The sequence below is a fragment of the Lutra lutra genome, chromosome 3, assembly GCF_902655055.1.
Source record: "Lutra lutra chromosome 3, mLutLut1.2, whole genome shotgun sequence".
In the NCBI taxonomy this organism is placed as follows: Eukaryota; Metazoa; Chordata; class Mammalia; order Carnivora; family Mustelidae; genus Lutra; species Lutra lutra.
Genome location: NC_062280.1, coordinates 112,628,813 through 112,651,608, shown reverse-complemented (window position 1 = coordinate 112,651,608; position 22,796 = coordinate 112,628,813). Strand labels below are relative to the sequence as shown.

The 22,796-nt window shown below is 46.4% G+C and overlaps 1 protein-coding gene across 2 annotated transcripts; it reads right to left on the bottom strand.

The window, feature by feature from the left end:
- Positions 1-12,338: 12,338 nt before the first annotated feature.
- PROC (protein C, inactivator of coagulation factors Va and VIIIa) lies at positions 12,339-22,796 on the bottom strand. Of its 2 annotated transcripts, none has more exons than XM_047722712.1 (9): positions 22,705-22,796; positions 21,290-21,376; positions 19,784-19,950; positions 18,080-18,104; positions 17,802-17,939; positions 17,539-17,673; positions 15,177-15,316; positions 14,181-14,298; positions 12,339-13,029 (listed from the first exon to the last, which is right to left on the bottom strand). In XM_047722712.1, exons 1-9 carry the CDS (start codon positions 22,748-22,750, stop codon positions 12,452-12,454), a joined length of 1,434 nt encoding a protein of 477 aa, XP_047578668.1. In that variant the 5' UTR covers positions 22,751-22,796; the 3' UTR covers positions 12,339-12,451. The 2 variants fall into 2 exon arrangements, with proteins under 2 accessions (XP_047578668.1, XP_047578667.1); XM_047722711.1 differs by having other exon boundaries at positions 21,290-21,380; positions 22,685-22,790.

The window sequence follows — 22,796 nt, the reverse complement described above, 5'->3', positions numbered from 1 at the left end:
GTATTGTTAAATTTGGTTTATTAATATTTTGTTGAGGATTTTTGCATCTCTGTTCATCAGAGATATTGGCCTGTTTCATTTTTTGTAGTGTCTTTGTCTGGTTTTGGTATTAGTGTAAGACTGGTCTTATAGAATAAATTTGGATGTTTTCCTTCCTCTACTATTTTATTGCAATAGTTTAAGGATAGGTATTAACTCTTCTTTAAAATTTGATAGAATTCATCAGTAAAGCCTGATCCTGGACTTTTATTTGTTGGGGTTTTTTTTTTAATTGATTCAATTTGATTACTAGTAATTAATCTGTTCAAATTTTCTATTTCTTCTTGATTCAGTTTTGGAAGATGGTGTGTTTCTAGGAATTTATCCATTTTTTCTAGGTTGTCCAATTTATTGGCATATGGTTTTTCATAATATTCTCTTACAATCTTTCGTGTTTCTATGGTGTCTGCTATTTCTCCATCATTTCTGATTTTGAGTTCTCTCTTTTTCTTGATAAATCATGCTAAAAGTGGGTCAATTTTGTTTATCTTTTCAAAGAACCAGCTCTTGGTTTCATTGGTCTTTTTTATTGTGTTTTTAATTTTTTTAAAAGATTTTATTTATTTGACAGAGAGAGAGATCACAAGTAGGCAGAAGGGCAGGTAGAGAAGGGGGGGAAGCAGGCTCCCTGCTGAGCAGAGAGCCTGATGCCAGGCTCGATCCCATGACCCTGTGATCATGACCTGAGCTGAAGGCAGAGGCTTAACCCACTGAGCCACCCAGGCCCTCTTGTGTTTTTAATTTTTATTTCATTATTTCTGCTCTGATCTTTATCATTCCCTTCCTTCTGCTAGCTTTGGGTTTTGTTTGCTCTCCTTTTCTAGCTCCTTTAGGTGTTTATTTGAGATTTTTCTTATTTCTTGAGGTAGATCTCTAATGCTATAAACTTCCCTCTTAGAACTCTTTTTGTTGTGTCCCAAAGATATTGGACCCTTGTGCTTTTATTTCCATTGGTCTCCATGTATTTGTTGGTTTCCACTTTGATTTCTTAGTTGACACATTCATCATTTAGTAGCATGTTGTTTAGCTTCCATGTTTTTGGATTATTTCCAGATTTTTCTTGTAATTGATTTCCAGTTTCATACAGTTGTAGTTGGAAAAGGTGTTTGATATGATTTCAGTCTTCTTAAATTTATTGAGACTTGTTTTGTGGCCTAATGTGATCAATCCTAGGGAATGCTCCATATGCACTTGAAAAGATTGTGTATTCTATTTGTTTTGGGTGGAATGTTCTGTATATATCTGTCAGGTTTATCTAATGTGATGTTTTATTCAAAACCACTGTTTCCTTGTGGATTTTCTATCTGAATGATCTGCTATTAAGTCGCCTACTATTGTTGAATTATTGTTGCTTTCTTCCTTTATGTCTGCTACTATTTGCTTTATGTATTTAGGTGCTCTTACATTGGATATATCAATATTTACAACTGTTATATCCTCTTATTGGATTGACCCTTTTATCATTATGTCTTTGTCTCTTGCTATCATCTTTATTTTAAAGTCTATTTTGTCTGATGTAAGTATTGTTATCCCAGCCTTTTTTAATTTGTATGATATATATTTTTCTATTCCTTCATTTTCGATCTGAATTGTCTAGGTCTGAAGTGAGTCTCTTATAGGCAGCATATAGATGGCTTTTGTTTTTGTTTTTGTTTTTGTTTTTAGCCATTTAGTCACCCTATGTCTTTTGACTTGAGCATTTAGTTCATTTACAATCAAAGTAATTATCACCATTTTGTTGTTTTCCAGCTGTGTTTGTAGTTCTTCTCTCTTTCTTATTCTGTTGTTTTCTTCCCTTTGGCTTGATGGCTTTCTTTAGTGTTATGCTTGGATTCCTTTCTTTTTATTTTTTGCATATCTTTTTCTAAAATTTGTGGTTATCATTGGGTCCATATAGAACATTTTATGTGTGTAACAGTCTATATTAAGTTGATGGTCCAAGTGATTCAACACACTCTAAGATAACTAAGTTTTTACTTCTCCCTCCACATTTTATGTATATGATGTCATGTTTTTCATCTTTTTATTTTGTGTATCCCATGACTAATTTTTGTAGATATAATTGATCTTACTACTTTTGTGTTTTAACCTTCATACTGGCTGTATGTGTGATTAACCTACCACCTTTACTGTATTTTGCTTTTACCTATGAAATTTTTTCCTTTCTTAATTTTTTTGCTTCTACTCATGGCCTTCTTTTTCCATGTAAAAAATTCCTTTTGATGATTTTTTTGGGGGGAGCGCCTGGGTGGCTCAGTGGGTTAAAGCCTCTGTCTTCGGCTGAGGTAATGATCTCAGGGTCCTGGGATTGAGCCCCGCATCGGGCTCTCTGCTTGGCAGGGAGCCTGCTTCCTCCTCTCTCTCTGCCTGCCTCTCTGCCTACTTGTGATCTCTGTCTGTCAAATAAATAAATAAAATGTTTAAAAAAAAAAACAATTTTTTTTCCTTTATTCTTATTAGGCTGGTTTAGTGTTGATGAAATTTAACTTTTGTTTTTCATCTCTCTCTCTCTCTCTCTTTTTTTTTTTTTTTTGGTTCCTATCCTGTTTATCTCTCCTTCTATTCTGAAACTTTCTAGATAGAATATTCTTGGTTGTATTTTTTTTTTCTTTCAGCACTTTGACTGTATCTTCTACTCCTTTATGGCCTTCAATGTCTGCTGAAAGACCAGCTGATACCAACTTAGTTCTTGATTGAACCAGAAAGGGGAAACATTTTCTGATATGAAAAAAATACAATCTTTTTTTTTTTAAGATTTTATTTATTTATTTGACAGAGAGAAATCACAAGTAGGCAGAGAAGCAGGCAGAGAGAGAGAGGAGGAAGCAGGCTCCCTGCTGAGCAGAAAGCCCGATGTGGGGCTCGAACCCAGGACCTGGGATCATGACCTGAGCCGAAGGCAGCGGCTTAACCCACTGAGCCACCCAGGCGCCCCGAAAAAAATACAATCTTAAGCTGCTATGATTCCCTTTTAAATAATTTTCAGCATTCTAAAAAAAATATGAGACAGGCAAAGAAGCAAAAAATGTAACCAATAAATAAGAAGAAAGGAACCAATATACGTAGACCCACAAACAGACCCACAATGTATTAAAGAAGATAGAGAAAACAGTGGGCCAAATTGGTGGAAATTTGGAGATTTCTACAGAGAAATGGAATATGAAAAGAAAAATCATGTGGACATTCCAGAAGTGAAAACTTTGACATCTGAAATTAATAATTCATTGCACAGCTTTCATAGAGATTGGACACAGAAGACAGAATTATTGAACTTGAAGACAGATTGATAGAAACTCCTCAAATCAGCATAGAGAGAAGGAAAGAAAGAAAAAAGAAAGGAAGAAAGAAAGAAAAAAAGAAAGGAGGAGAGATGAAATGGCAGATTGTGATTAATCTTATGAAGTCCTCTGCACCATATGATTGTTTAAGCACATGCATGATTTTTTTTTAAATGGGTGCAGTGCTCGCCTGTCCGATGAGGGGTTTTGTTGGACCTCAGTGTCCACACTGACCCTTGCACTCATTGCACAGGGTGATGGGAGGGGAAAGGACATAGGCTAGAAACCAGAAAACCTGGACTTCATGCTTAGCTCTCCCATTGACTTGCTGTGTGATCTGGGTTTGCTTAAAACTTACTTTCCTGGCCAAACCCCATGGAGTCCTCAGAAGGGCTATAGCTAGGACCAGGCCTAGCCCAGCACCTGCCAATGGAGCCTGACAAGGGGCAAGTCTGAAACTGGCTAACGATTGATCTATTCTAAATATTGACAGAGCCCAAGTAATACCATTGCCCAACCATACATGACTTCTCTCCTTCACCTGCAACCTGGCTCCATGTCACAGGGGACAGAACAGAGACTTTGAAGCTTACCACAAGTTCCACCTGACTCCCCCATTAGGGACAATTTAGGGAGTCCCTCTGAGTCTCTTTCCTCCTCATCAATATGAAGAGAGTCAGTAGTACCCTCCCTCCCAGTTGCTGTAAGACCACTGCCATCACAAGTTTAGCTAAGTGAGGGTGATCAATACAGCTACCCTCATCCCTGCCCTCAGGCTGCAGCCTCCCCTGAGACAGCTGGGGTTGGCTAGCCATCTCTTCCCTGGGGTCCATCTCCCTGCTCAGTTTTCCCTGGCTTCCCTTGGGAGTTGGTCCATCTATTCCTGAACTTGTGCCCACCAGTTCACAAGCCCCACCATCCTGCCACCTCCCTCCATCTCTCCCTGGTCCTCTTGGCCTTAGTTTAGCTAGCAGTTTCCCATCTGTCCTTCCACCCCTGCTCTGCCCCTGGTTAAGCTGGGTGGAGGACTCCTTAGGTGGCAGAAACCCCAACTCCTCAGCCCAGCAACCCCAAAGCAGGACTCTCTGCACATGGCTGGCTTCCACTGGAGTACTGAACTCCCACTTTCATAGATGACTTAGCCTGTGCAGAACACTCCCATCTCTAAAGAAGTTTCAGTTACTGTGACCCTCAGTTCCAAACTTTGCATGAAGGAGTAAGGACAGAAGGGGAGGGAGGAGCTCACTGATACCTCCAGGGACCCTGCAGATTTTTATTTTGTTTTATCCTTACAATCACTAGGGATATAGTGGATATGAACCCAAGTTCTTAGATGAGGATATGAAGGTTCCGGATAATGCAACAAGTCTTGGGCACCAACTGGGATGTATCTATGGCATTACATATGAAATGAGCTGGGAAGCTGTTGCTGGTTTTGCAGTTATTGTTGTTCATTTTAAAGTACGAACTTGTTTAAATTGGGAACTGTCTGTTCTTTAAAAGTTTGATAGAGGGGTGCCTGAGTGGCTCAGTGGGTTGGGCCTCTGCCTTCAGCTCAGGTCATGATCTCAGAGTCCTGGGATTGAGCCCCGCATCAGGCTTTCTGCTCAGCAGGGAGCCAGCTTCCCCCTCTATCTCTACTTGCCTCTCTGCCTACTTGTGATCTCTCTCTGTCAAATAAATATAATCTTTAAAAAAAAAAAGTTTGATAGAATTCACAGGCACAAAACAACACGTGACTGAGGTTTGGAAGGGGAGAAGGATGGCTTTCAGCACCACTTCAGTTTTCTTCTTATGTTTTCAGGAATGTATCTATTTCATTTATGTTTTCGAGTTTATTAGATTCTAGCAAAACAGTTCTTAATTCCTTCTCCTTGCTATTTTTTTTAATTTATTTGACAGAGAGAGATCACAAGTAGACAGAGAGGCAGGCAGAGAGAGAGAGAGAGAGGGAAGCAGGCTCCCTGCTGAGCAGAGAGCCTGATGCGGGACTCGATCCCAGGACCCTGAGATCATGACCTGAGCCAAAGGCAGCAGCTTAACCCACTGAGCCACCCAGGCGCCCTCCTTGCAATTTTTTTAAAAGATTTTATTTATTTGACAGATAGAGATCACAAGGAGGCAGAGAGGCAGGCAGAGAGAGAGGAGGAAGCAGGCTCCCTGCTGAGCAGAGAGCCCGATGCAGGGCTCGATCCCAGGACCCTGGGATCATGACCTGAGCTGAAGGCAGAGGCTTTAACCCACTGAGCCACCCAGGCACCCCTCTCCTTGCTATTTTATTTTTTATGAGATATAATTGACATTTAACATCATATTAGTTTCAGGTGTGCAAAATAATGATTTATTATTTGTATATATTTTTAAATGATTGCCACAATAAGTTTTGTTAACATCCATTGCCATAATTACAAATTTTGTTTTCTGTGAGGAGAACATTCAAGATCTACTTTCTAGCAGTTTTCAAATACAATACAGTATTATTAACTATAGTCACCATGTTGCACACTACATCCTCAAGGCATATTTATTTTATAGCTAGAAGTTCGTGCCTTTTGACCTCCTTTACCCATTTTTTCCATCCCCAAAATCTCCTACTCTGGCAACCACCAATCTGTTTTCTGTATCTATGAATTTAGTTGGTTGGTTGGGTGGTCCGTTAGTTAGTTAGGTTCCATATATAAGTGAGAAACTACAGTATTCGTCTTTCTTTGTCTGACTTATGTCACTTAGCATAGTAACCTTAGGGTCCATTCATGTTGCACAAATGGTAAGATCTTCTTTTTTTTCATATTTTCATATGTTTATTTGCCATCTATATGTCTTCTTTTTTAATTAACATATAATGTATTATTTGTTTCAGGGGTACAGGTCTGTGACTCATCAGTCTTAGACAATTCACAGCGCTCACCATAGCACATGCCCTACCCAGTGTCCATCACCCAGCTACCCCATTCTTCCCACCACCCTCTTCTCTAGCAACCCTCAGTTTGTTTCCTGAGATCAAGAGTCTGTTATGGTTTGTCTCCCTCTCTGGTTTCGTCCCACTTCATTTTTTCCTTTCTTCCCCCATGATCTTCTGCCTTGTTACTCAAATTCCAAATATTAATGAGATCACATGATCATTGATTTTATTGACTTATTTTGCTTAACATAATATCCTCTAGTTCCATCCATGTTGTTGCAAATGGCATGATTTCATTTTTGATGGCTGCATAATATTCCATTGTATATATATACACCACATCTTCTTCATTCATCTGTTGATGGACATCTAGGCTTTTTCCAAAGTTTGGATATTTTGGACATTGTTGCTATAAACATTGGGGTGCACATGCCTTTTCAGATCACTACATTTGTATCTTTGAGGTAAATACCCCGTAGAGCAATTGCTGGGTCATAGGGTAGCTCTATTTGCAACTTTTTGAGGAACCTCCACACTGTTTTCCAGAGTGGCTGCACCAGCTTGCATTCCCACCAACAGTGTAGGAGAGTTCCCCTTCCTCTGCATCCTCTCCAACACCTGTCATTTCCTGACTGGTTAATTTTAGCCATTCTGACTGTGTAAGGCGGTATCTCATTGAGATTTTGGTTTGTATTTCCCTGATAACCGAGTGATGTTGAATACTTTTCCATGTGTCTGTTGGCCAATTGGATGTCGTCTTTGCAGAAATGTCCGTTCATGTCTTCTGCCCATTTTTTTATTGGACTATTTGCTCTTTGGGTATTGAGTTTAAGTCCTTTATAGATTTGGGATACTAGCCCTTTATCGGATATGTCATTTGCAAATATCTTTTCCCATTCTGTTGGTTGTCTTTGGTTTTGTTGACTGTTTCCTTTGCTGTGCAAATGCTTTTTATCTTAATCAAGTCCCAATAGTTCATTTTTGCTTTTGTTCCCTTGCCTCCAGCAATATATCTAGTAAGAAGTTGCTATGGTTGAGGTCAAAGAGTTTGTTGCTTGTGTTCTCCTTAGGATGTTGATGGTGTCCTATCTCATATTTAGGTCCTTCATCCATTTTTAGTTTATTTTTGTATATGTTATAAGAAAGTGGTCCAGTTTCATTCTTCTGCATGTTGCTGACCAGTTTTCCCAGCACCATTTGTTGAAAAGACTGTCTTTTTCCACTAAATATTCTTTCCTTCTTTGTCAAAGATTAGTTGACTATATAGTTGTGGGTCCATTTCTGGGTTTTCTATTCTGTTCCATTGATCTATGCGTCTGTTTTTGTGACAGCACCATACTGTCTTGATGACTGCAGCTTTGTAATAAAGCTTTAAGTCCAGAATTGTGATGCCTCCAGCTTTTCTTTTTCAGAAGTGCTTTGGCTATTCAGGGTCTTTTGTGGTTCCATACAAATTTTAGGATTATTTGTTCTAGCATGGTGAAAAATGCTGGTAGTCTTTTGATAAAGATTGCATTAAACGTGTAGATTATTTGGGGGAGTATAGACATCTTAACAATGTTTGTTCTTCCAATCCAAGCTTTTCCATTTCTTTGTGTCCTTTTCAATGTCTTTCATAAGTGTTCTCTAGTTTTCAGAGTTCACATATTTTACATCTTTGGTTAGGTTTATTCCTAGGTATCTTCTGGTTCTTGGTATAATGGTAAATGAGACCAATTCCTTGATTTCTCTTTCTGCTGATCCATAATTAAAATGCAACAGATTTGTGTGCATTTATTTTATATCCTGTGACTTTGCTGAATTCATATATTAATTCTAGCAATTTTTTGGTGAAGTTTGTTGGTTTTCTACACGGAGCAACATGTTGTCTGTAAATAGTGAGAGTTTGACTTCTTCCTTGCTGATTTGGATGTCTTTTGTTTCTTTTTGTTGTTTGATTGCTGAGGCTAAGACTTCCAATAATGGTTAAAAAGTAATGGTGAGAGTGGCCATCAGTTTTTCCCCATTGAAGATGATATTAGTTGTGGTTCTTTCATATGTGACCTGCATGATGTTGAGGTATGTTCCATCTATCCCTGCTCTGTTGAAGGTTTCTATCAAGAATGGGTGCTGTATATTGTCAAATGATGTTTTGGCATCTATTGAGAGGATTATATAGTTCTTATCCTTTCTTGTAGTAATGGGGTGTATCATGATTGAATTGTGAATATTGAACCACACCTACAGCCAAGAAAAATCCCACTTGATTGTGGTGAATAATTCTTTTAATGTACTGTTGGATTCAATTTGCTAGTCTCTTGTTGAAAATTTTCGCTGTTCATTGTTAATGTTGGCCTGTAATTCTCCTTTTCAGCGGAGTCTTTGTCTGATTTTGGAATCAAGGTAATGCTGGGCTTGTAGAAGGAGACTGGAAGTTTTCCATCCATTTCCTTTTTTTTTTTTTTTTTTAACAGTTCAAGAATGGGTATTAACTCTTTAAATGTTTGGTCCTGGGAAGCCACCTGGTCATGCACTTTTGTTTTCTGGGAGTTTTTTGATTGCTGATTCAATTTCTTTGCTGGTTATGGGTCTGTTAAAATTTTTATATCTTCCTATTTCAGATTTGTTAATTTGGTAATTCTAGGAATTTGTCCATTTCTTCCAGATTGATCAATGGCTATAATTTTTCATAATATTCTCTTATAATTGTTTGTATTTTTGTGGTGTTGGTTGTGATCTGTCCTCTTTCATTTGTGATTTTATTTATTTGGGTCCCTTCTCTTTTCTTTTTATAAGTCTGGCTAGAGGTTTGTCAATTTTATTAATTCTTTCAAAGAACCAACTCCTGGTTTTGTTGATCTGTTTGTTGTTGTTTGTTTCTGTATAATTTATTTCTGTTCTTTTTTTTTTAATTTTTTTTAAATTTTTTTTAAAATTTATTTCTGTTCTAATCTTTATTATTTCCCCTCTTCAGCTGGCTTTAGTCTATATTTGCTGTTCCTTTTCCAGCTTCTGTAGGTGTAATATTAAGTTGTATATTTGAGAGTTTTTTTGCTTCTTGAGTTAGGCCTATTTTGCAGTATACTTCTCTCTTAGGACTATCCTTGCTGCATCTCAAAAGTTTAGGATGTCATATTTTCATTTTCATCTGCTTCCATACATTTTTTAAAAATTTCTTCTTGGGGCGCCTGGGTGGCTCAGTGGGTTAAGCCGCTGCCTTCGGCTCAGGTCATGATCTCAGGGTCCTGGGATCTAGTCCCACGTCGGGCTCTCTGCTCAGCAGGAAGCCTGCTTCCCTCTCTCTCTCTGCTTGCCTCTCTGTTTACTTGTGATCTCTCTCTGTCAAATAAATAAATAAAATCTTTAAAAAAAGAAAAATTTCTTCTTTAATTTGCTGGTTGAGCCATTCATTCTTTAGTAGGATGTTCTTTAACTTCTGTGTATTTGTGGTCTTTCCAAATTTTTTCTCGTGGATGACTTCAAATTTTACAATCCTGTGGTCTGAAAATATGCATAGTATGATCTCTGTCTTTTTGTATTGTTGAAGGCAGATTCATGACCCAGTATATGATCTATTCTGGAGAATGTTCTGCGTGCACTTGAAAAGAATGTTTATTCTGCTGCTTTAGGATGAAATGTTCTGAATATATCTGTTAAGTCCATCTGGTCCATGTGAGTTCTCTCTTTTAATTGGTAAGTTTAACCTAATTATATTTATCATTATTTCCAACTCATTCCATAGTTTCCATTAACTATACTTGCTTCTTGTCTCATTTTATAGTTTATGTTTGTTTTGATTTACTTTTTGTATAAGGTGTGAGACTTAGATTGGGTTTCATTCTTTGGCCTACAGATGGTCTACAGTACCAGCTTCATGTGTTGAGAAGTCTCTCCTTCCTCCATTGAATTACTTTTGCAGCTTTGTCAAAAATCAGGTGCCCATAGTTGTGTGTTTAATTTATATCTAAGTACTTCATTTTCTTTCCTTTTTAAAGATTTTATTTGTTTATTTGACAGACAGAAATCACAAGTAGGCAGAGAGGCAAGCAAAGAGAGAGAAAGGGAAGCAAGCTCCCTGCCAAGCAGAGAGCCCGATGTGGGGCTTGATCCCAGGACCCTGGGATCATGACCTAGCCAAAGACAGAGGCTTTAACCCATTGAGCCACCCAGGCTCCCCTAAGTACTTCATTTTCTTTGGGGTGGTTGTAAGTAGTATTGTGTTTTTAGTTTTGATTTGGACATGTTCATTGTTATCATATAGGAATGAAATGTATTTATGTGTACTGCTTATTTATTTTTAGTCTCCTTTTTTGTTTTCTGTTGGACAGATGCAGTTTTCTTGGGTGTGTTTAAAAGATGTACCTTTGTTCTTGTTTTGTTTGCCTTTAGGGCCATTTCCAGAGACTTTAAATGTTTGTTTGTTTGTTTTTTCATAATTTTCACTAGTTTCACTATGCTCCTCATGCTGTCATGCCCAACTTTTCTCATCCATGCTAGTTAACTGTCTTTATGGGAAGCTCACCTTGTGCAAAGGCATCCAGCATGCTGTCACTCTCTCAATCCATTATGTCCCACTACAAGTGTCAGGGATGCTGGCCCAATGCACTAATTGGGAGGTGGTTCCAACTCTGGGCCTGTCTTCCTCCCAGTTCCTAGCTGTGCCATCTACCCCTTTCCTGGGTGTGTTAAGAGATGAATCTTGCAGGCCCCTTCTCGGGCACAGCTCTTCTCTTGTGGTTGAATATGGATAACTCCATGGGTCCTGGTATCTCTCTGGTGTGTGATTAGCAGCTCTGGTCTGACAAGCTGGTTATAATCACAAGTCAAGGTCTCCTTCACTATTGACTCACTCGTGCTATCCTTTCTGAGATTGCTGCCTGAGGCTTGGAAAAAGTGCCTATCCAAGCAGAAATGGCCCTTAAAGACCATCTGTCTCGTGGTTTTTAACCTCAGTTACACTTTTAAATCACCTAGGGAGTTTGGGGTGCCTGGGTGGCTCAGTGGGTTAAGCCGCTGCCTTCGGCTCAGGTCATGATCTCAGGGTCCTGGGATCGAGTCCTGCATCGGGCTCTCTGCTCAGCAGGGAGCCTGCTTCCCTCTCTCCCTCTCTCTCTCTCTGCCTGCCTTTCTGTCTGCTTGTGATCTCTCTCTGTCAAATAAATAAATAAAATCTTAAAAAAAAAAATAAATCACCTAGGGAGTTTTTAAAATATCAATGCCTGGGTCACCTACTCTAAATCAGTTAATTAGAGTCTCCGAGGGCGCAATTCTAGCTAGATGCCTGTGAAAGTTCCCCAGGAGGTTCTAATGGACAGATGGGCTTGAGAACCACAGCTTTCATTTAATCCCTTTATTTTATGATGCCCAGATAAGAGAATGACTTGGCCAAGGCTACACAGAGTTAGATTCCTTTGTATGACTTTCAGCTAATTGTCTCAGCTTGTCTCACCTCTATCCCTTTTTATTGGGTACATCCTTACTTCTTTCTCTGTCTCATCCAGTCATTCTTAGAAGGCTGGGTCAAGACAGAACCTCTTGCTTACTGTTGTTCATGATTGTGTGAAATTGTCCTTAAACAGCTTCCCCAACTACACTGTGAGCTCGTGCTAAGCTGAACCAACACCTTCTGAGTCTCTGGCTACTTCCTCCACTGGATTGATAATAGTCTCTACACCCAGCAGGTGCTCAACACAGCTGCTCTCCAAGAACAGCAGAGAACAGACAGGGCCATAGGGGTTTGGGAGTCAGACTTAGACTTGAATCCTGATTCTACCATGTAAACCCTCCTGAACTTCAGTTTCCTCCTCTGTAATATGAGTTCAAAACCTCTGCCTTCATTGTTGGGTTGACTGTAAAGCTCTGGCTTCCAGATCTCTGTTTTGTGTGGGCTCCTTCCAGGACCCTGGGAGGGGCTCTCACAGTTTCATAGTCACATTTTTTATTCTTCTTCATATAGAGAGCCCCCTCCAAATGCTATCAGCCCAAGACCTCACCAAACTTGGATCTACTCCTCCCCACCCCACAGAGCTGCTCTGGAAGTTAAATAAGATTGTGTTCCTAAAGTGTGGGAAATGCAGTAGACGCTCCACAAATGTTACTTCTCTCCAGAACAGCCCAGAAAAATGATGCAAAGACAGAACTGTAGCTGATGTGCATGTCACATGTCTCTTTTAATGTCTCAAATATTCCCATTCAGCAATCCAGCCCCCATTCCACAAGTGGCCTCTGGGTTCAGACACAAGTCTGAGGGATGCTAAGGTACCTGGTTCTCAGGGAAGGCCTCCTCAGCTCTAATGTGGCCATGGATCCAGTCAAGGTAGCGGCTAACTTTTGTGTAAATGCCATAATTGTGGAGGCGCCCGCAGCCTTCGCCCCAGCTCACCAGGCCCACCAGGAACCAGGTGCCACGGAAAGATGCAACCATAGGCCCCCCACTGTCACCCTCACAGGCATCCCGTGAGTCCCCAAGGATGCCTGCGCACAGCATGTTCTCAGAGATCATGTTGTGCATGGCCTGGATGCACTCATTGTGCGGGGCCACAGGGATATTGATGAAATTGAGGACGAAGGTGCGGTTCCTTTTGGTCTCACTGCGATAGCCCCAGCCGGTCACCACGGTCTCCTGCCCAACCTGAGTGAGTTCACGCTCTGCAAGGCCACTGTCTGGGAGGCAGATGGGCACGATGGTCTGTGAGAGGACAGCGGGCTGGGCCAGGCGGAGCAGTGCGATGTCATTGTCCGTGGTGCTCTTGCTGTAGTTGGGGTGGATGAGGATCTCCTTGATGTCCACATCCATCTCCCACTTCTCCCAGCGCCGCAGGTCATACTCCCCTGTGGGGCAGAGGAGCAGTTAAGAGCAGTTTGGGGCTGCCAGTGGGCCCACACCTGGAGTGGTCGCTGTTTCTCCCAGGCAGTTACGAGTGCCGTAAGACTGTGCTTCATATCCCTGCCAGTGGTAACAGCTGGGATGTCAGTCCTAAAGGGGCAGAATTCTGGCTGGAATTTAATACTCAATTAAAGCAAAAGTCCCAGATAGAGCAGTGAGGCCTGGCAAGTAAGCAGCCGTGGGTAGTCAGTATGGCAGCCTAGAACACAGATCAGATCCACATAGGGAAGTGGAGGGACACAACTCTTCTAGCAGTGCTGGCCCAAGAACAAGGTAGTGACAAGCCATGATGGGGACAGGGCCAGAACAGCAAGACCCAGAGAGGACCCACGGGACACAGGCTCTGCCAGGGAAGATCTGGATCACATGCAAGGGACAAGATCCTCTCCAGCAAGGCTGATGGCTCCTGGAGTGGCAGGGGCAGTGCAGGGAGCTGGGAATTCTAAACTGAGTGCCACTGGAGGCCACAGGCCGTTGTTCATGCTGGAGGCAATTGTAGAGAATATGAATTTGGTCATTCTCAATATATCTTTTCCTTCTTTTCTGCATGAACAGTGGAGAGTCCCCTCCAGAAATTGGTAGAGCAGGGCCCAGGCTTGTGGCCCTGGATTACTACAGGGAAGCAGCCGGGAAGATGCTGGGGCCTCTGCTGCTCAGCTCTGTTCTGTCAGTCATATGAAGCATGGCCCTGAGCCCAAGCCATGTGGATGCCTTGTGGATCTCCGCACCTAAGGTGCCAGAGGCCCACACACACAGCCTGTTCATGTGAGTGTGAAAAAGAGGCGAGGGTATGTGTGTGTGTGTGTGTGTGTGTGTGTGTGTGTGTGTGTGTGTGTGTGACATCCCCTCACTCTGCAAACATGTGTATGTAAGCACTTGGGCACCAGATTGGAAGAGAATCCCCTACCTGCAGAACAACAGGTGCCACTGTATCTAAAATTCCACAAGAGTAGCTGGGGGGAGCACACAGGCCTCTTCTCCCCAGACACCTTCCAGGGGACTCAAGCAGCCTCTTGCTCAAGCACCCCAAAGACGAGGGTCCCCAAAGCTCACTAAGGCCTCTGGTGGCCCCCTCCTGCCTAGCCCCAGCCCGCACCGAGCCTGACGATGAGCTTCTTAGAGTCCTCCATGCAGTGGGCAGCTGTCAGCACCCAGGAGGTATGGATGAGCACTGCCCCACAGGCCAGCTTCTTCTTTGAGTCCAGCAGGATCACCTGGAATGGGAGTAGGCAGTGACATCACAACACTACCTCTGACAGCTCCAAGTCCGGGCCTACAGTTCTTGGCACAGCCACAGCATGGTTCTCAAGCCTGAGGCACTGGCTGCATTGGTCAGTTTTTCATGGACACAGCATAGACTGATGGTCCCTTGCTGGCATTTTCTGTCTTACAGAGTTGGACTGTTGTAGGGCATCTCCTTGCCTCTGCCCATGCTATTGCTACAGTTATCCTTAGCAGCACCCAGAAAGTTCTGCTCACCCTTGAGACTTAGGCTGGGACTCAAGTCCTCTAAGAAGCCTTTGAAGCCTCAAGGTTGTATTGAGTATCCCCCTCAGGATTCCATAAGCCCCTATGCCCCTGGCCATCCTGGCCTTGGTCCCACTGAGTGGCTATTTTTATGGGCCTGACCCTCGCAGGATCTATGAGCTCCCCAAGGCCTGCCAATCTTCTGCTTATTGATTTTCTGTACCCCTCCCTCCCATCCAGTGCCTGGGACCATTTAAAGTATTAGTTCCCATGGTAAGGCTGGAGAGGTATTTCAGGGTCAACCCAAGCAAGACCTCTGTCATAAGCCAGGCCTTGGCCTAATGTACCACCAGCAGCACATGATCTTTCCAGCTCTTTGTTAAAACTATAACTCACCTTCCTGCACATCTGCCCCCTGCCCCTGTGCCCAGTTCACCCTGCCCCAACCACTAATCTCCCATCAGGTACCCCTGGATTTCCCTTAAACTGCTTCGCCATTAGCACTGCCCCCCACCCCAAGTGAAGGCAGCATTTCCTCTCACCATCTGTGCATTCTGATCAGGAACTCCCAGTAGGGGCTCAGAGATTCCTGCCCCAACTGCAGAACAGCTGCTTCTCATCTCACCTGCCAGGGGCTCTCTCCCCATTTGGTCTCTTTCCCATTGACGAGCCTTGGATCTACTTGGTCAGTTTGGTTTGTGTCCCGTTTCAAGTGCTTGCGCTTCTTCTCCAGTCGCTTCCCTGGCTTCCCACAAGGGAACTTCACTGAAGATAGGGGAAGCAAGTGAGTTCCTGCCAGGCACTACTCCCCAAGACTGCCCTCCCATCTTTGTCTACTTCCTGCCTGCAGGCTAGTTTGCTCCATTGTAGGGTTAAAAGGCTAGGCACCCAGTTCTAGTAACCTGCAAATCCCCTTGCGTTAGTCAGTCAGTCAGTCAACAAACAGTGCCACCTAATGGTAAGAGCCAGACCAAGCAGCATCACTACCTATGTGTGTGTCCTTGGACAGGTTAAACTTCTCAGAGTTCAGTATCTGCTCCTCCAGAAGTTGCTGGGAGCAGTCCCTGAGGTACATAAAATAAAGTCTCATGCTGGGATACCACCAAGCTCTTAACACAAGTAAGAAATTATGGGGAGGAAGTGGTGGGCATTCCTGGGGAGCCCCCAAAGTAGCTCTGAGCACCGTTGTGAGGTCCCCTGCCAAGAGGAGAGAGAATAGGACAGAGAACCAAGGGCTGGGAGGGCTTTCAACATCTGCTCATGATGGACCATGCATGCTAGGTTGAAAGATTTAGACTTAGGATAGTTGATGGGCAACCATCAGCAGGAGAATTGCATAGTGGCAGAGAATAGAGACAGACAACAGCAACAAAATTCCAGAAGCTAGACATGGTAACTAACTTGGCTGACTGAGAAAGCAAAAACCTTAGCCAGTAATACAATTCCAGCAGCAGACTGCTTTTTATTACAGAACCATCCTGAATCCTCAGTGTTTCTGAAGGACACAGTGTAGGCTGGGACTACAGACAGGAACGCTGAGTTTAGAAATGAAACTGCCAAAGCCCTAGTCCTCTGTCTCAGGCCCCCAGTGGCTTGGCTCCTCTCTCATCCCTGAAAAAGACCACAGGTGCCTTCTCTGCACAGGGTGAAACAGAGACTGTGAGCTGGGCCTCCAGCCACAGGGAAGAGTGACATGCAAGGCTGGCCAGACGGAGTCACGCAGATATCTGCAGACTGGGCAGATGCCAGCTCCTCTTCTCTACTCTGCTCCAGGGGGGCTGGAAGGCAGGCTATGCCCAGTCAAACGTGAACCTGGAGAATTCCTCTCAGGAAGCGGCCTGAGGAGCTGGGCAGTAGGGATTCTACCAGTGACCTGGGTTAGTGACCTGGGCCTTCTGATGGCCTCTTAGAAAGCCTTTAGGCCAACTGGTCCACAGGCATTTCCTTGTAAGTTCCCGTGAATCATTATTTCAAAATAAAAAGTTAGACATTTCTTCCGAGCAAAAGGGTTGGAATATAACATTGTGGAAAGTTCCCTGAAAGAACACAAAGCCAAGTCAAAGAGATGGAAAACAGAAGTGATAATAAACTTAGAGAAGCGATCCCAAGGAGCGGAGATCTGAGTAATGGGAGGTCCCAGAGGTGAGAATAGAGACTGCAGTGGGAGGATATCAAAGAAATAACTAAGGAAATGTGCCTGAGGCAGTAAACAGGAATTTCCACATGAAAAGTTTCCATCAAGGGCATTGTACAACGAATGACAAAAGACCCATACTGGGAAACAATCTGCTGAAATTCATGATAAGAGTTGTAAAATTCTCACTTCTAGGACATATACAAAGTTGATAAAAATTAAAATGTTTTAAGAAGGAAAACAGAAGGGCGCCTGGGTGGCTCAGTGGTTAAAGCCTCTGCCTTTGGCTCAGGTCATGATTCCAGGGTCCTGGGATCGAGTCCCACATCGGGCTCTCTGCTCGGCAGGGAGCCTGCCTCCTCCTCCTCTCTCTCTCTGCCTGCCTCTCTGCCTACTTGTGATCTGTCAAATAAATTTAAAAAAAAAATCTTAAAAAAAAAAAAAAAAAAGAAGGAAAACAGAAAAGAAGACAGACTCAGGGTTCCTGTCTCTCCTCAGAGAAGCCAGAGGTAAAAGGGGAGCTGGGATGCCAGGCTGGACGAGGTGTCTTCAGAAAATAAAGTCATCCAAGGTGGATGGAGGAAGATGCTGGAGGCCTGGCCCCCAACACCCACTCAGAGTTTGGGAGATGAGCTACATATGGGCTCATGCTCCTCCGGAAGTTGTCTCCAAGGTGAGCTGGGGAACCTGGAGGAAGGCAGGCAGGAGAGGGAAAGCGACCCAAGGGCACCCACACAACTCCCAGGCTGACTGCACTACCAAGCACCCTGTCGGTGCAGGGGCGGCCCGTCTCCTCACCCACTCTCTGGAAGCCTCTCGTGCCGCCCCCACCGCCGGTTTTGGGGGCGCTCACCTGTGGGCTCGCACTGCAGGTGGTCGTCCCCCAGCTTGTAGCCCGGCGCGCAGCCGCAGCGGCGCCCGCCCTCCTCCTCCAGGCAGTGGTGAGCGCAGCCGCCGTTGTCCACCGAGCAGTTGAAATAGATCACCTCTGGGCGGACAGGGGAGGAGGCGCCAGGAGGGGGTGGCACGGCGCGTTCCGGCTCCCGCCCCGCCCCCCGGGCTCCCAGGAACCCCGTCTCCCGACCCCCACCCCCCCTCCGCGGCCGGCTCTCTCACCGCGCCTACAGAAGCGACCCTCCCAGCCCCCGTCGCAGTTGCAGCCGAAGGCGCTAATGCCGTCGATGCACTTGCCGTGCCCGCAACACGGGCTGTCGCACGGGTGCTCGGAAGGTAGGGACGCGCACTGGTCCCCGTCTGCGACATAGGAGGAGGGGCGTCACTGGTGCCGCCAGCGGGGGGGCCCCCCAAGCCCCGCCCCGTCCCTACAAAGGCTCAAAAAACCCGGGTGGGGGGGGGGCAGGGGCACCACAGCCTGGGGTCTAGAGCGCACTCACCGACGTACTTGGTCCAGTAGGCCAGCTGTGGAGAAAAGGGACAAGGTCAAAGGCCTCAGCCCATGTATAAGCATATAGGGAGCCCAGGGGCTGCCCCCTGAGTCTGGCCCAGGTAGAGCGGGGGAGGGAAGGGCTTCTGGACAAAGAGGGGTCTACCCCTGCTTGTTGCCAGCCGCTGGTGCAACTGCCCCCTGAGGAGGACCACACTCCTCCTTGCCCCCTGCTGCCCATCTCCAAGCCACATCCCAGGCACCACCACCCCGCGGTGCAGCTGGAACCCTGCTTTCTTTTTTTTTAAAGATTTTATTTATTTGTCAGAGAGAGAGAGAGGGAGAGAGAGCAAGCACAGGCAGACAGAATGGCAGGCAGAGGTAGAGGGAGAAGCAGGCTCCCCGATGAGCAAGGAGCCCGATGTGGGACTCGATCCCAGGACGCTGGGATCATGACCTGAGCCGAAGGCAGCTGCTTAACCAACTGAGCCACCCAGGCGTCCCTGGAACCCTGCTTTCTGTACTGCCTGCTACAGCAACAACCTTTACACTGGAAGCGACCCAAATCTCCCACCCAGCTGCTCTGCCTCCTTCCAGCCTCTGTCACTCTCAGGCTTTTCTGGACCTCTCATGCATGTGGTCTTTCCCTAAGCCAGTGTTCTCAAAGTGGAGACCTTGTTGGTTAGACTTGGATTGCTGAGAAGATCTGCTTGTCTGACCAAGTCCCTGTTGCTGCTGCTGCTGCTGGTCTGGGACCACCACACCAGAGAACCACGGCTGGATGCCTACAACATCAAACCCCTCCCTGTAGCAGTGGCTCTGCCCTGCTGGGCCTGGGAGACCTTAGGGTAAGGTGCTCAGATTGTGGCTGCACAAAGTCATTTGGGCGTCTGTCGAGGAGGTTGTTTGGGAAAAGAGCCAGTGGGGATCTAGGCAAGGAGGTAGCAGATGAAAGGGCAGACCAGAGTTTCCCACCCTAGTCTTGGAAGCCCTGAATAATAAGGAAGGGCATCCTTATAGACCTTATAGACCTGGACCCCAGGTAGCAGCACAATTTCTTGTCCTAGTAGCTCAAGTAAGCCCTTGAGATGGACTGGGTCTGAGCCTTTTATCAAAGAGCTACCTCCCTTACCAATCCATCCTTCTGCCTCAGGGCTGCCACCCTGGGGCCCCGGCAGCCAGAGAGGATGTGGACTTCCCCTCTGATCCCCTGAGCAATCAGATTTTGCCTCTTGAGAATTTGAACTGAGGCACAGAAGGAGTGTATGTAGACAGACATCAGGGAATCTTGGGTCACACACCCCCTGATAGGCAGATGTGTGGCTGGAAACAGAGAAGGCAGGATTTTGGTCACAGAGAACAGGGGAGGCAGGGGCCAGCTATGGGCAGAGGGCGGGCTGAACTTCCTCCAGTGGGGTTGTTGGGAATCCAAGCCTAAGATTTCCCCAAATTCCCTATTCCTGGAGCTAATTGCAGAGTTCTGTTCCTTGTAGTCATGTGTGACCTGACCAAGACTGTAGGGCCAGCATCCTCTTCATTTCACTCACCCTCCCCACTCCCTAGCAAGCTGAATGGAGAAGGGACTGTTGCCCATTGCCTCCCCAGACTCCCAGGAGGGCCTCAGCAGTGGGGCCCTAGCTTGTTCCTCCAGACCCCTGCTGGCCACCAGCCTGCCCCTGAGGCTCGTCCTCTGCACCCAGCCAGATGGCCTTACTGTGTAATCCACATTTTGGAAAATCTCCTGGGCCTCCTCGAAGTCACAGATCTCCTCTATGCACTCCCGCTCCAGGCTGCCTGGCCGGATCTCCTCTAGGAAGGAGTTGGCTCGCTTGCGGATCCGCAGAACCTGGTGGGCGCTCTCGCTGCTGGAGAACACTGAGTCTGGTTGGGGGGTGGGGGGAAGCTCATTAGGGAGAGGGGTCTAGGGTGGGGGCTACTCTGCAGTGAGCCCCAGGAGATATTTTTGTCTTGAGCCCTCAGGACTTAAAACTCCCCTGCTCCTCTGCTCTCTTCCTCCACACACAGCAGATGGCCAGCCTGGGAAGACAGGAGACTTGGCCATTCAGAGGACATGTGCTGGACAGACAGTCCTCCCTTTGGACCCAATCTGACCTCTGTGTGACCTTGAGCCAGTGCCTTTGCCTCTCTAAACTTCAGTTTAGTTGTACAAACATGAGGATGAGGTAATGGTGTCAAAGAGCGCAGTGCCTGACCTAGAAATGAGCACTCAGTGACACATGTTGGCGGGATGTTGTTATTACCAGGACTGCAAATGTCACTCTGTCTTGCTATTCTCCCAGTACCCCTGTGCAACCCTATCTTGCACCGTCCCGAGTATCTCCCCCCTCCCCACTCCTACCCCCATTGACCTCTCCTTAGTGGAGCATTTCCCCTGCCTTCCCCTCAGGGGCAGGGCAGACCTGGAAGACAGCAGACCTGTGCCTTAGGCTCTGAGAGATGTCTGTTGGGTATAGCTGGGATGGAGGGACCAAGTAAGGGGAGTGAGCAAGACAGGCAGGAGGAGGCAGTGCAAAGTCCAGGAAAGGAAGGCATCTGACCTGAGTCTGGATACAGGAGCCAAGTGAACCACAGGTAGGAGTGGGGACACCCCAGGCAGACAAGCAGCTCAAGACGGGGCTCAAATGCCAACAACAGCTGGTGTGCCTCAAGGAGACTGGGGCGGGGGGGGGGGGGCGCTGCTGCAAGGCACGGGCAGCTCTTTACCCCTCAGACCTCCCCATGCACTCTGGCTTCCTCCTGTTGGCTGGGGGTCAAGGGGGGGAAGGGGTGAAGCTGGGCAGTCACCATACATGTGCCTAGGAGTAGAGGCTGCCCTGTGGCAGTGTGGTTGCTGGCCAGTCCTGGCTTTCAGCTTTCGGGCTTTCACAGTTAAGGAAGTGAGTGGGTGGAGGGGAAAGACCCAGGGGACTCTGGCCCAGTCCCAGACTGGAGGTAGGAACTTCATGACATGCCCCCTGGGGCTCCTTGCTGTCACCACAGTACTCTGCCATCACAGTCCCCCCACCCCTGCCCAGGGTGGAGGGGTGGGGGCGGGGGCTACTGGATTCAAGTAGCTGGCCTGTAGGGACTGTCAGGTTGCTCCTCCCCATGGTGCCTCTCCTGTCACTCTGAGGCTCAGAGGATATGCTGCAAAGTATGAGGGCCTTGTGTGGGGCCTTGTGAAGACCCTGATGATCCCAGGGAAGGACAGTGGCCTTACCGGGAGGAACTGGTGTGCCGGAAATTCCCCAGATGATCACCAACAGTAAGAGGCTTGCGAGCTGCCACATTCTGGAGTTGCTGCCACCTGTCTGAGGAGGACTTTTGAGCTTCCAGCAGCCCCACCAGCCCCTGCTCTGCCTGCCACCCTTGCCCCAGATGGGAGCTGACTCCCAGGGCCGGGGCTTGGGGGGTCCTTGTTCACTACCCAGACAGCTACTAGCCCCTCAGTGTCCTGGCCTGTGTGGGGCTAGGATCACAGCAGCTGCCCAGCATCTGAGGGATGAAGAGAAAAGGTAGAAAGGACACAGATTCCTGGGGAAGATCAAAGGGACTCAACACAAAAGGGCCATAGCAGGTACCCTCTCTTGCCCTGTTATTTGAGGATCAGGGGGTGGTGACTTTGCTGATCTAAGGGCCAGGCTAAGAGTCGTAACTAATATTTATCAGACATTTATGGTATTTTTCAAACAACTTATACGTAGTTCAGAAAGCAGGCCACCAAGTCAACCACTTGGTGCAAATCCCAGCTCCGGGACACCAACACTGGGCAAGATACCTAACGGCTCCATGCCTCAGTTTCCTGGTTAGAAAAACTGTATTTCTGCCTTATAGTAACCCCATGAGAATTAAATTAATTAATCCACATAATACTCTTAAAACAGGGTTTGTATACAGCAAATGGGAATATTGGGAATATTGGCTTTTATTCTCTCAGTTAAAGCTCACAATGCCTGCGAGTGAGGTGTTAATGTCTTCACCCCATTTAATAGAAGGTGGTCACATCAAAGCTTAGAGGAGAGAAGGAGCTTACTGAAAACCCACAACTGGGACCTGACAGAGCTGGGACCCGAGCCCAGTGTCCAGGCCTGGAATCTTAACCCCTGCCCCAAACTACCGGGTGCCCCACGAAGCCCCAGAAGTACTCCTGTGGGCTGGAAACTGAGGAGCAATCCCTCCACCGCCTCCAAGCCCAAGCAGCAGGCCTGCTGGCCCCACCCGCAACCTCCCCCACTCCATCTGACCTCACTTTCTGCCTTCACTGACCCCCCACCCCCTGCCGGAGGCTGTTTGTGATGTTTGTTTGAATCCGACACCCTAGGTTTAGAGGAGGGGGTAAGGTGGGGAGTAGGGGGAGTCCTGGGCTCCAAGCTGCCCTTATGATGTCCCAGGTCCCTGGCGGCCCTCAGACCATTTCCACTCGCCTCCAAGTCTGGGAAGAAGGCCCGTGGGAACTGTGGCATCCAGGCCTGAGGAATGCCAGCCAGCGCCCTGGCCCGGCCTGTGGCAGAGCCCTGATGTCCCGTTAGCCCAAGCTCCAGCCAGCTTCTGGAACCCTGGCTGGAGCATTCAACCTTCACATCTGCTGTTCCCACCCCCGTCCCCCCTCACAGACCTGCCATGAAGGGGCCTTACTGGGGTGGGCCAGGGAGAGACTGCAAGGTCGCCGTCCCGCCGCCATGACAGCCTGAACCGCGTGTGAGTTAATCCATAACCTCAAATATTTG